This window comes from Malus domestica, chromosome 11 (assembly GCF_042453785.1).
Source record: "Malus domestica chromosome 11, GDT2T_hap1".
Lineage (NCBI taxonomy): Eukaryota > Viridiplantae > Streptophyta > Magnoliopsida > Rosales > Rosaceae > Malus > Malus domestica.
The window spans coordinates 31066746-31079922 of NC_091671.1; the positions used below are offsets into that span (position 1 = coordinate 31066746).

The window sequence follows — 13177 nt, forward strand, 5'->3', positions numbered from 1 at the left end:
CTTTATTGATTATTCGGATTGAGTTTGGATTGAGATAGCTTCAGAGATGGAGGCTTCGGCCGAACTATGTCGCTCTAGCCCTACTTTTCATTATGTTGTATGAGTTTATGGTTGTGAGCTTTTATGACTTGTTTTAGACGAGCCGTTGGATGTCTGGGTGACTCCTTCGTGATTTTCAGTGACTTGATTATGATTTCATAAAATATGATTTTATATTTGACGTTTATAAACCGTGATCAATGGATGATTTTTAATATTATCACATACATCGAATTATGGTCACTCACACGAGCTCTGCGGCTTATCCGGGTTGTTGTTTGCCTGGTGCACCATTCCCATGGTGTAGGGGTGATTGTGCAGGTTTTAGTAGATACGAGGAGCTTTGGGGTAGCAGACAGAGTTCTGAGAGCTTGGAGTGTTAAGTTACCCCTATACTTTCCTTAAAAAGATGTGATTATTGTTATTTTCAGTTCAGTATTTCAGTTTGTATTTCCTGGCATCCCCTTACAGTCTTCCGTTATGTGTTGATCTTGGGCGTATGTCAGGATCGGGGCGTGACACGGGTTGTCACAGTTGCTAATTCAATGCAAAGATCTCTTAATTAAGAAATAATATATAAAGCCCAAATCAATGGAAAAAAAGAAACAAGAAAATTAAGCTCTAAATGAGCCTAGATTGATGAAGAAATAAAATAAAACTCTGAAAGGAAGAAAAATCAAGATGCCCATTAAACCATGCAGCAATTGACCCTAGAATGATATATGGGGCAAACTAAGCTAAACTGAAAAAGGAAGAAAAAGATCATGGACAAAAAGTTACGTGCTTAAAAATTGCAGACCCCCGAGGGATAAGAAAGAGTCGGTGGGTTTAAAAAAATGGAAGGAATTCTAATGATTTTTTGCTCTTTTCACTTAGTATTATAGTTTAGTGGTCTTTCTTTTCACTTGTAATTGAGAGGTCTTATGTTCGATTATCGCCAAAGGTGAATTTGAACCATATTATTGCTAGCATATTGTGAGACTCAACCCACCTCCTTCCCTTAGTGTAGATAATATCGTTTGTTTCAAAAAAAAAAAAAAAGATGGAAGGTATTTTTTATTAGGGGTAAAACAAGAAAAATATTTATGAGTTTTTTAAGGCATTACAAATTTATTTTGAGTGTAAGTGAAATCTATGTGGTACTTGATGAGTGAAAATGACAAATTGAAAGAAGGTAAATGAGAAAAATAGCCAGTATCTTCCTCTTGAAGAGAAATCTCCTAATGTTAGTATGACTGTTAATTGTATCCGCTGGTAGACTCTAAAATTTCGAAATCTCATAAAATATTGATTAGCTAAAAAAGGGAAAAAAATGGTGCAAAACATTAAATGGAAACCACCAAATTTTTCTGCTTTGATATCCAAGTTTGGGATTATTACGTGTTACACGTCATTAGAGGATTAGCTAAATGATTGTGCAAGTCGGCAATACAGTTAATAAGTGGTTAGCGTTGTTAGGCTCTCTATTATTAACTGAGTTGTGTATTCATTTGCAATAGGGATTTGACTATAATTTTTACATGTGTTTAATACAATTACTATCTCAACGGTTATGTGGTGATTGTACTAAATACTTATATTCAAAAAAATTATATCTGATTGTTGGATAACGTTTGTTTTAAATACATGTATTGCAGTCAATCTCCGAAGTTTGATGAATCCATATGCCTTTTTGAGGAATAATAGTTTATGTTAGATTTATTATTCGCGATCACAACGGTTATAAAAGTTGTTGGTGCTATCCTACTGGTTATGTTTCAGTTCTCGAAGCTAAAGTGAATGGTTCAAATTATGAAAAGATATATGCACCGTTAAGCAAGATTGATTGGTTGTTGCAAAGAATAAGTCAAGATAGGTGAGAAATTCATTTTCATCTTTCATTGAGGTCAAGTTAAGCACGTATTAAACCCTCATATTAAAATGGCTTGCCCCATCCATAACTCAAGGGTAGCAAATCATCTTGTGAAATAACACAAATTCCTGTGTTTTCTCAAACAACAGTTAAACATGTTTGCCCCAAATGGAAACTGGTGAATGCTGAGGCAGGATGTGATGCGATAAGAATGACCCACCAAACCCTAATAGCGGACAGAACGAGGTATTGTAGCCATTAGTTTTACGAAACCGCCGTCCAATTTCATTCTATAAAACCGAGCTAAACACTTATCAGTTGCTATGTGCCCGAGTCTGCCAACCCCTCTCTCTCTCTCATATTATTTCTCACTAGGTTATGGGTTAAATAGATCGGGAATGGTTTTGTTTTCCTAGGGTTTGTCTGAAGGTCAAGGTGAAGAGGAAGATGATGCTAAAGACTGGAGAATGATCCGACATTATTATCGAATCGCTGATATACCAGAGGTATATATAATCAATCAATTATCCTTGATTTGATCTTCAATTTTCCCACACCAACGATTATAGATCTTGGATTTAGGGCTTCGTTTCATTTTACTTGTTATTTGCTATATTTTTGTTCTATATATATATATATATATATCTTCACTAACGAGTAGATTTGAGTTTGTTTTGTAGAGTTTTCTCGGCAGTCGGGAGCCTGCCAGACGAACTCACGTCACAAGTCTCGCAGAAAGACTGGAAAGAGAGGCCAGGCTGCTCAAGTAATCCTTCATATGCATTAAACCTATATAATTTTTTATTTGTTTGGTACATAAGGACTCATCAATTATTTGTATTCACCGCCTCAATATCGTATAGGGTTCGAAGGAGTTGGAGGACAATAAGGAGGAAGACGAAAGAAGCAGTCAAAACTACGAGTTGGGTTACTCTTGACCCTAATGTTGGGCAGCTGGGGGAGCAAAGAGCATTAGGCTGAGTGAGTGCAGCTCAAATTGGCCCACATTTTGGTGATTCTTCTTTACAAGGCCAGAGGAGAGCTATTACTCAAAGATAGGATGGCCTTTATTCACCTTATCAATACCAACACTTATGCACGTGCAGAGACAGGTGATGAACCAAGGTCAAAATCACCATAACTTTCAACAATGCACGATGAACAATTGCCAGAGTTAAGACGATTTTCAAAGTAAAGATCATACGATAATCCCGTTGAATCTTTGAAGGTTCAATTCCGTTTGTATCTGCTATCGTACATGTGAGGCTGTCATTTCCTGTTTGTTATCGAATCGATGATTTACCAGGCTTATGTATTTTTTGGCTTACAAGTTTTACGGTTTTCTGTGGCTTCTTGCACACTATGAAGTTTACATGTATAATGTAATTGATAGAGCCAGATCAATGAACAAAGAGATTACTTCATCTCCAACCTAGTCTATTCAATTTTTTGAACGAGTCGATTGTCTTTTCCTTTTGATTTGATTATTAACGGTGGTGACTTGAACAACATTATGAAAGCAGATTGATGAGCCCAAAATCCTGCCAGCTGGGAACTTATTCTTTTCATTTGCTAGAGCAAAGGCCATTGCAGCTGTAACCTTCCAATGTTAACGGTGAGAGGTCTAAAATACAGCAAACTAAAAAAATACAAGTATATATATGCTGAAAATAAGACTTTAGCCAATTTTTTCCACATAAAACCCGACATAAGTTTTTTACTCGAATAAAATTTATTGACCAAATTCCATATAAGCAAATTCATTAATTATAGACATTACGCATTTTATATTTTTTGGATGCCCAAATACTCCACATTTAAATGTTTGATGTACAGAAATTATAAGAAAGAATTAATGGTTTTACAAATTAGGAAAAGAAAAAAAAACATTAATGTTATAAATTCATTGCTTAATATATAATAACAATAAAAATGTCTAATTTATGCAATAATACATGCTTAATTAACAATGATCTATGAAGACTATATATGCAGCTTATATCGACTTGACAATCCAAGAAGTCAACACCAAGGGTATTCCGCCGCCGAAGTTTTTCTTCACTGATCAGCGAAGATCAGAAGATTGAAGTTAAGCAGATCTGATCCCAAGACAACCTTGCCGACCTCTTCATAAAGTCACCACCTAAGTCAACCTTCAAGAAGCTTAGGAATTGGTACACATAACTATCTTATTAACAACGCTTGTAGTTCTTAGGGGGAATTTTGTCGAAATCAGGGGGAACATCCTGAAGTATACTCATATGTCCTTAATATTTTTTTTTTCTCTCTACGATTATGAGCATTTTTTCCGATGAGTTTTTGCTAACTTTACAAATTTTGATGAGACACCACATGGGGCTAGTCATATCCTTGTGTTTGTTTTCTACTACTTGATGCATCTTGGAGATGTCAAGTATTGACATTGCATGAACTCACATGTTTCTTCTTAGACTACGGGTTGTCTAACTGAGCTTACTGTAGCCAATTTTTAGTGAGACTATCTCCTTATATGCAGCCCTTCTCTTGTGGCAAAGGAGAACTGACGATAACAACCATGATCTCCTAATCATGAAAACCTAATTCGACTACTTTTTAAGTTCTACACAGTCAAGGGGAGTGTTGTAAATAGTGTTTCAAAACTAGTGTGATTGTGTAAATTAGAAGTAGAATCCTATAGGAACTAGAAGATCAATTTCTTGTACAACATGTACTACTTGGTAGAGTAAGTAAAACACATCATGTTTAATATAAATAAAAGAACTAGTCTACATGGGAATTTACATATAGAATTCCTCAAGTCTTTCTCTCTTTTCTCTTTTCTCCTGCCGGCCCTCCCTTTACCTTCTGCCAAATAGTTGGTTTTACAATAATTTTTAATATTAAATATGCAGTAAAAAGTTGGGAGCTTTTAGTTTAAAGGGGATCTTGGATAAAATAAGTATAAATGTAAATCCATTGTATGCTAAATTGGCCATAAATTTGGAATTAGACTTGCTGAAGGTTTCAGCAGGAGCTCCTGTTTATATCCAATCCTGAATGAACACGTGTCCAAGTAAATAATCAAAATTTAAACACGTGTCCACCTATGATTGGATGTAAGCATGAGCTCCTGCTGAAACCTTCAGCAGCGAAGCAGCGTCGATAAGTTTGAAGGAAATATATCAAGTTTAGGATAAGCCACATATTCTATTGTGAGTGGGCCTATTACTAAATAAAAGATGTGGAAGGTTATCATATTTTATCTATTTTCGAATTTAATAAGCTTTATTAAAGCTTCAAATTGACTTTGAGGGTTTAGATTCTAGAACACATCGATGAAAATTTATGGCTTTGAAGGGCAGAGTTGTGCTAACCAAATCTCGGTCTGATGTCTCTTTCCAATGTTTGAACATCCGAAATCTACATTTCCAATCTATTTCTAATAAAGAAAAAAAAACTTTATTTCACCACCAAAAAAAAAAGAAAAAGAATTGCCTTTCTGTCAAAGAAAGAAACCAAAAACTAAGACATTGCCGTGACCGCACGGTAGCTGATAATTTGGTTTTCAAAAGGTGACAAGAACGTTTTGGACAATAACTAATAACGAAGGACATGGACCCTCTCCGGATTCATTGGTCCTAATCCATCAAGTCATATCATTCAGACCATTGAAATTAAATCTAACGGTTAAAATTATTATAACTTTTAAAATGAATATCTATTTGTAATCATTAAATTAAATTTTAATTTTAATGATCCGGATGATGTGACTTGATGAATTAGAACCAATAGATACAGAGTATCCATACTTGGGGGTCTTGTCAATTCCGTGACAGATGCCCAACTCATGATTCTATCTCCGCGTCAATATTTTGCATTAAAGCCCCACTTGTTGTCTCAAACTAGCATAAAGCCCCACTGGCTAAATAAACTTTGCTTAATGGATTATACAAGATTAAAAATTGATTTTAGTCCCTAGACTCTATTAAATGTCGGTATATGTATTCACTCTCTTTTTTATTTATAATTTTATGGTGTTCATAAATTAAATTTTATGAAAATATTATAAAATTTAATTCTCATTATGCTAAGTATCTTATATAAGAAAACTTTTTGTAGAGATTTTTTAGTACATTTATGTTTTTGCATGTTTTCTTATGTGCCACTAATTCATTACAATATATTTAGGTACAAATATTTCGGTACACCGGGTTAGTATAATATGTTTAGGTGTGGATATTTAGGTACACTAGTTTAGTATAATATATTTAGGTATTGACATTTCGGTACACTAGTTTTGGTACACTTATATTTTTGCATATTTTATTATGTGCCACTAATTTACTAAAATATATTAGGTACAGACATTTCGGTATACTAATTAGAGGAAGTTAAATAAAATTGACGAATTAAAATGGGTACAATAAAAAATTTAAAATTTAATGTAATGACATTAAATAAGATATCTATTAAATATTAAAATAAAAATATAATATAAATTTGAATTAAGTACACATTAAGGGACTAAAATCGATATCCAATCTAACACCAAGTTTTTATTAAATTTTAATCTTCAAGCATTAAAGTTCAAAAACCCCTTATAATTATATATTTTTGTAGTCCAGGGCTTATATAATTGCAAAGGCTATAAAGGTGAACAAAGTTTTTTTCAAGCAACTTTTTGACCTATTTTAAGCAAGATCTAGTTATTGTAATAATTAAAGTTTTTTCAACTAAAGTTTTTCTTTAACAAGAGAATATTTTGAATTGTTCTTACATATTGAAACGAGCATGCAAACTTTAGGTTACAACCATACAAGTGAGCGATACTCTGTATAAGCAACTTGGGTGCAAGAGTAAAAAAATGGAAGTTCATTCTAACAAGCTAATCATAGTTTTGATGCATGAAACATTGGATTGAATCGAGCTTTTGACCTACTTTAAGCACATCCGTCCGCTAAACCAAATTTGACCAAGGTACTACATAGTCATCTACTTCTAGGACTTCATTGTTGAAGGTAGGTTTTGCAGGGTTGGGTTAAGTTCTCAATCACCAAAGCTATGTTTGGTAATTACTTTCTGAATTGAGTTGTTTTAAGGTATATAAATGTCGACTGATCAAATTATGCTTCAAATTCAATATATGAAATCAAACTTTGAACTCGGACTCAATGTATGTTGTTGTGCGGAAGCGGCATCCGACTGTAAGTGAAAAGTAAAAAAACAGAAACAAAATAAAAACAACACCAACAAGAACACCAAGATTTATACTGGTTCGGCAATGCCTACATCCAGTTTGGAGACAACGGAGTATTCCACTATAATCAATGAGAACATACAATAGTGTTTATCACTCAATTTCCCAAAGACCCAAATAACCCAAGCTCACACACTTTGCAATAGGAAGGGAGAAAACCAAAAATACAAAGCAAAACAATTTGAGAAAAAATATTTTCTCTGCCAAAAGGCTTCTTGCTCTTTTTCTTCTTCCTACTTACGGGCTGCACCTTGCTCCCCTTTTAAAACCAAGGAAAATGGCTCTTCAAGGACATCAATGGCCAAAGGCCTACCATCAGGTCAAAAAGAATTAGGCACAATTGTTGTTTGTCTCCCATTACCACAAAGTAGCCGAAATTTTTTATCTTTGACTACATTGTTTGAGTCAATAATCAACATATGTATCATTCCTTCTGAATCAAAAGAGCAACTGCACATCTTACAGACTTATACTCGTCTCTGAATTAGACAACTTCCATGATTCTAATTTTGAACTGCACATGAAACTATAAGTATATCATCGGATGCTTAAAGTCTTTCAGCGAGACTCGACTCAGAATGAACATTCCATCTTCAACTGTATGCACATGAAAACCAATTGTTTTGCCGGAAGCAAACACATGCAGCAGATTTAATCGGTTACTTACTTACAGAACTGTTATTTCCAGATTTTGTGAGGCTGCTTCGACTTGATGCAAGAACTCTCGAGCCTTGAGTCTGAATTCTTCCGGGTTTCCACCATTAACTTCCTCATCACTTAATGTAACGACAGTAAGCTGTTCCATGATCCGGCCATGTCTGAGAAGATAACGGAGCAGGTCAAGTTCATGTTGTGACCCATATAATCTTTTACTTCAACCATTCTCAGTGTTCGGGTTATGCACTCATAAACTTCTACATTTCCCTTCCACATCTCTCGAGGCTTCAGTACAGATGGAGTAACGTAATACTGACCAAGATATATCACAAAAATAGTATTAAACATTAATTAATTAGATATCATATGCCATAACGTACCAAGAGAGATCACAAAAACAGTATTAACATTAATTAATCAAATATCAAATCCCATAAATTTGCTACAGCATAGTTAACTATGAGTACCTCATAAATTTCCTCAGGGCATCGTTTGATTGTAAGAGTCTCCAGATGAGGACAACAATTCAAGAAAAACTTGATGCCGAGTTGTTCATGGTGATGCATTGTCGTTTTCCGTGTCAAATCTGTTACTGTCAAACGAGGACTCGGAATAATTGGTTCCCGTTCTGTATGATTGATTATAACCTGCAAACAAATAACACATAAATATTAAATAACAAGGTTTAAAAGAGGTACAACGCATCAACTAACGTGACTGTTCATATAAACAAGGAATGGGGTTATCCTTGAGACATTCTTACTTCGCAGATCGCCTCATTTGTCATCTATAAAAAGGTTGTTTTGCTCAATTGTATCATGAAAATTCTCGAACACAGATCCAACTATATTCCTTAATCCTGCGATCATGCATGTAGCCCTATAATCTTATGAATCCATAAGTTTTGTCAGTGCCTCTCAAGTTCAACAATATCTAATCCAGCCACATTACTAGTGCAAACAATGAAACGTTGAAGAGAGAAATGTGTATCCGAAGCGTGTAAGAACGTAACTTCCTTGTAGGAGGAAGTATATCAAGAATGGAATTAGGACTAGCAAAGCTATGAAAATCTATCACAAGGCTACGAGGAAGTATATCGAGAATAGAATTGGGACTAGCAGAGCCATGAAAATCTATCACAGGGCTCAAGTCGAGGTTCAACTCTTCGAAGAAATTGAATTCGCTACCCTCGCCTGTAGTCAATGCCGGCACATCCCCACCAACAAACTTCAAATAATTCAACTTTGGTGCTTCAAGATAAAAGGAATGAGGGTAACGAATACTGCACCTATCAGCCACCAAAGTTTTTAGCTTTAAGTCATTCCCACGAACGTCAAGGGAGTTCATCCCCCAACATTTCTTCAGACTCAGACTCTCAAGCAACCTACATTGTGCTAACAGAGTTTCTTGAACGGAAACCGGCAGAGCAATCCAACCCAATGAAATGTGCTTCAGCATATGAAAATTCCCAACCAAATCCGCATCAAAATTGCAAGAAAACAGAGCTAGGGACTCAAGAACTCGGTGATTATACACATCCAAAGGCAAATCAAAATAGGACTCGTGGTAATCATACCCGAGTTCATCCCATGCGGGGTCAGAAAAATCGAGCGCCAACTGTTTGACATCATGCTTCACGCAAAATTGGATGCAATCCAGCACGAATTGTTGGAAATTTTCAGGTTCAGAAAATGTGAGAGAGCAACCTTACCCACAGGCGTTTTTGGGCTGTTGTCAATCCAACGGCGCACAAAATCAATGAAAGTTAGTCTCTGAATCGCTCTGTCCGCCGGTGCTGCGTCAGTATTCACAAAGAAACGCTCGTTGAACTCGACGATTTGGGTCGAACGCCCAAGGCGACGCCATAGCTTGGAGAGAATGGAGTTTCTTGCGGCTTCTTTGAAGGGCAAGTTGGCGATGATGATCAGGAGAGGTTCGGGTAACTGTGAGAACTTGTCCATGTTGTTAAGTACTAAGTTGGCGGAGTTTCTTGCATTATATGAGAGAAGTTGCAGGGGTGATCGACGAAGAAGAAGGTGGATGCGAAGAGAAGAAGAGATTTCTTGTGGCACAATTTTGGTGGTTGGCGAAATGTTAAGGGCATCTTTTCGGTTTATTTTTTTTTTTTTTCTTGCGTAAACGAGGGTATTCACTTGTTGTGGCCATGTGGATGTAAAAATGTAATTAACAATATCCTTTTTTGTTTTTAGTTGTCACACATAACTACTTTTCAAAAACATGAAAACTAAAAGTTAAATTAAAAAAAAAAGAAATGGTTATCAAATCACCCATATAATTTACATCGTATAACATGATTCAAAACGAGTTGCGAAGTTTTAATTTTCTCAATTTGTACATTTTTAAAATCATCCCAATTTATGTTTTTAGTTTGTTAATCATCTTATTCTTCCCTAATTTGAAGATGGTGACTCTAGGACCCATTTATAGGCTAACATACAAGGCACACGTACTCACCACGGAGATTCGGCTTCTCATACATCGATGCTTTGTGTCCCTAAACAGCAATCAATTTCACAGTTTTTGGTCCAAAATTTGCTAGTATGGCTTGTACATCATAGTATAACGAATTGCCATATCATATGGCACGTCATCCATTGAACAAAAGATTATACGTAAATAGACGAAAAACTTATGGTCAAAATTAGCACAACTGAAACTAAAACGACTGAAGTGAAACTTGAATTAAACTACATAGACCAGAAATGACTAAATTTGACCTTATTGTGTGTGTACAACTATATAGTAGAACAACAAAAAGATAGACGAAATATAAGGAAGAGAGAGATAACAAACACAAAATATAAGATTAACTTGTATACTTTTCGACTTTAAATATTAAAGATATATAAGGCTTGTTCGACATTGAATATTTTGTTCTATACTCAACGGGGGATTGCTCCTTAGTTGGATCAGATGACTCCAATGGTTTTGTGAGGGACAGTGTTGAGTGGCATACTGCATGATCACCAATTTAATAGTCAACTTATGATTGTTTCCTACTCCCAAGTTCTTCAAAAGATGGTATATTTGCTACTCCCAATATGAAGTATTTTTGACGTGCAAGCTAGCCTGGTTACTTCTCCACCATGCCTTATGGCTGAAAAGTATCTGTTTTAAAACTTTTCTATGTTTTTGGAGGTCAGCTGAGATATGGCTCTGTGACTGATCATGTCAAAGGTGCAAGAATAGGGTTCAAAGCATGGGAAGAGATTGAGGGAGGGTGTTCTTCCTTATGAATTCGTTCTGCTATCTCTGAGGTGTCCGTTAAGTGACTCGGTAAATGTTTTTGTGATTTGCCTTTTTTCTGGTTTCATCTCAGCAGGCTCCGTCACTGTTTGTCGAATTAATTTTCAAGCTTAACACATGAACAACATAACAAGGTGACGTAAAGCGAGTGTGACCATTTGACTTCATCACACAAGGACAGCTTGCGTTGATATCATAAAGAAGTTGGGGTTCCACTATAACTTCAACTGACTATACGAGAAGTAGCCCAAACTCAAAAACTTTCACAATTCTCAACACTCTCATCAATGCGAGATTTTTCTCATGTTGGAACCCTCATTTGTCCCACATCGGACAAAGGGAGAAGAGAAGAACAGTTTAAATAGAAATACCATTCTCTAACTAACACTGAGGCCTTTTGTGATAAAATCTCACACCTGAGGATTATGCAGGTGGTTAAGTGGGGATAATATCGGTGTTGTTGGAGTGGGCCCTCGGCTTGTCGACTTGAAAAATTCCACATCTCAACATATTTTCCTATGTTTTCTGTTTCTTTTACACTTTTTTAAATAGTGAAACTTCTGTAAGAGCTACATCTAAAACAGAGAAGGTTGTTGAGAAAGTTAAGAAGTATGAAAGCAAAACCTTGAGAACTCAATCTGCAAAGTTGCTGATCAAGATTCTGGTCAGCCATATTTATACTAGATTTAAGATTCAACTTTTTTTTGCAATCCCTGTATCAGTTTCCTCATTACAAATTGCAATTTTTGTAATGAAAGTAACTGGTTGGATGTTATCGAGTCTTAATTGTTGAAGTTTTGCCTTGATCTATACATAAATGCTAGTAGACTTGTAAACTGATCGTTTTAAATTGGATGAGGCTTAATCCAAATTCAAATTAATTTATAATCAGATTCCGAAAGAATCAGAAAATATAATTTGACTTTAAGTTATTAAAATAGTATTAGTAACTTCATTTTTATTATATTATATCTGTTTCCTAAATAGAAATTTTCATCTTGTATAATAATAATAAAAAAGTGCTACTAACCCCACCCCATTATCCTATTTTTTCATCCATCTTTTAATAAAATAGTAATAACATGTTTAATTTTCTAGAAAAAGACTTTTCAACCCCTATCCCGTTTCTCTCTCCCTCTTGCTTCTCTTCGGTTGATCTCTTCTCGCCTTCTACATCGACTGCTATAGATTCTCCACCGACCGCCACCGTCTCTCTCTCGTCCCCTGTTTATCATTTTAGTACGTAAGTTCTCACTCTTCGTCCCTAATAAACGTCATGCACATGATGACACTTTTTAGGCATCATAGAATTATTTTTATGGCATTTGACCAACGTCAGGAATCTCTCCCTCTTCGAATCTGGCGTTCCACCCATTTCACTCTTTTCGAATCTGGAATTTTTCTTCGAAGTTCATTCGCACATGCCCTCATAAATTCTTGCTATCTTGTGCTAAGGAACTGAAATGTAGAGGAATTAAAAATTTGCACACTCTCACTGAATTGAAATTCCTTTATTCTTTGATTCTTTGAATAGAAATTTGCACACCTCGTGATATTTTAGAGGGGAGGAAGGGCTTTAGTTTTGGACTCCGTTCTTTTGTTCGCTTGGTGAGTGGTCATGTATTTCTTGTAGTCCCATTCTTATATATGATCACTTACTCTTTGAATTTGACGTCAAAGATTAGGAGTACATATTAAATTTATATCTATTTATTTTCCAGTCTATGATCACAAGTTGACTAGGAGAAAATTTTGGTACTAATTTGCCACTCTGTATAGTTGTTTTCGAACAAGAGTATAATATCTCCAAAATAGAATCAAGATTGAAGGATGGTGAAATAATTTATTTTTTTTATTCGACGATGTATTTACACAATAAGGGGTGGAGATATAAATTAGTTGCGAACTTGTTATTTCCGAGATTCGAACTTAAAACCTCTTACTTACAAATAAAGACAAATACATCGTAATATTAAATGGTAAATGAAGTACTCGATCGAAAAGAGAAGGTATTTCCTGTTCTTTCTTCAGACTTGTTTCCTATCCAGCGCAGATTGTTCCTATTAGAAGAAAAGATATCACATGTTGCTAGTTAGCCAATAAATCTGGAATAAATTATGGATGAT

At 35.3% G+C, this 13177-nt stretch overlaps 1 protein-coding gene and 1 long non-coding RNA gene across 2 annotated transcripts; one reads left to right on the forward strand and one right to left on the reverse strand.

Annotated features, from left to right (window-relative positions):
- Positions 1-2129: 2129 nt before the first annotated feature.
- On the forward strand, positions 2130-3322 carry LOC103413241 (uncharacterized). The gene is made up of 3 exons (XR_003766932.2): positions 2130-2397; positions 2572-2657; positions 2755-3322. It is a non-coding gene; the product is annotated as an uncharacterized lncRNA (long non-coding RNA).
- Positions 3323-7019: 3697 nt separating this feature from the next.
- LOC114819784 (putative F-box/LRR-repeat protein At5g54820) lies at positions 7020-9745 on the reverse strand. Its single transcript, XM_029089416.1, has 7 exons — positions 9491-9745; positions 8736-9401; positions 8252-8431; positions 8032-8096; positions 7799-7945; positions 7369-7436; positions 7020-7072 (listed from the first exon to the last, which is right to left on the reverse strand). Exons 1-7 carry the CDS (start codon positions 9743-9745, stop codon positions 7020-7022), a joined length of 1434 nt encoding a protein of 477 aa, XP_028945249.1.
- Positions 9746-13177: the final 3432 nt, after the last annotated feature.

Excerpts from the sequence above, each read along its gene's own strand:
- LOC114819784 (XM_029089416.1), bottom strand. The coding sequence starts at position 9,745 with ATGGACAAGTTCTCACAGTTACCCGAACCTCTCCTGATCATCATCGCC. Across the intron at positions 7,946-8,031 it reads GGAAATGTAGAAGTTTATGA|ACATGGCCGGATCATGGAAC; the intron begins GTGCATAACCCG and ends TTATCTTCTCAG. Across the intron at positions 7,437-7,798 it reads AATCTGGAAATAACAGTTCT|GCCTTTGGCCATTGATGTCC; the intron begins GTAAGTAAGTAA and ends ACCTGATGGTAG.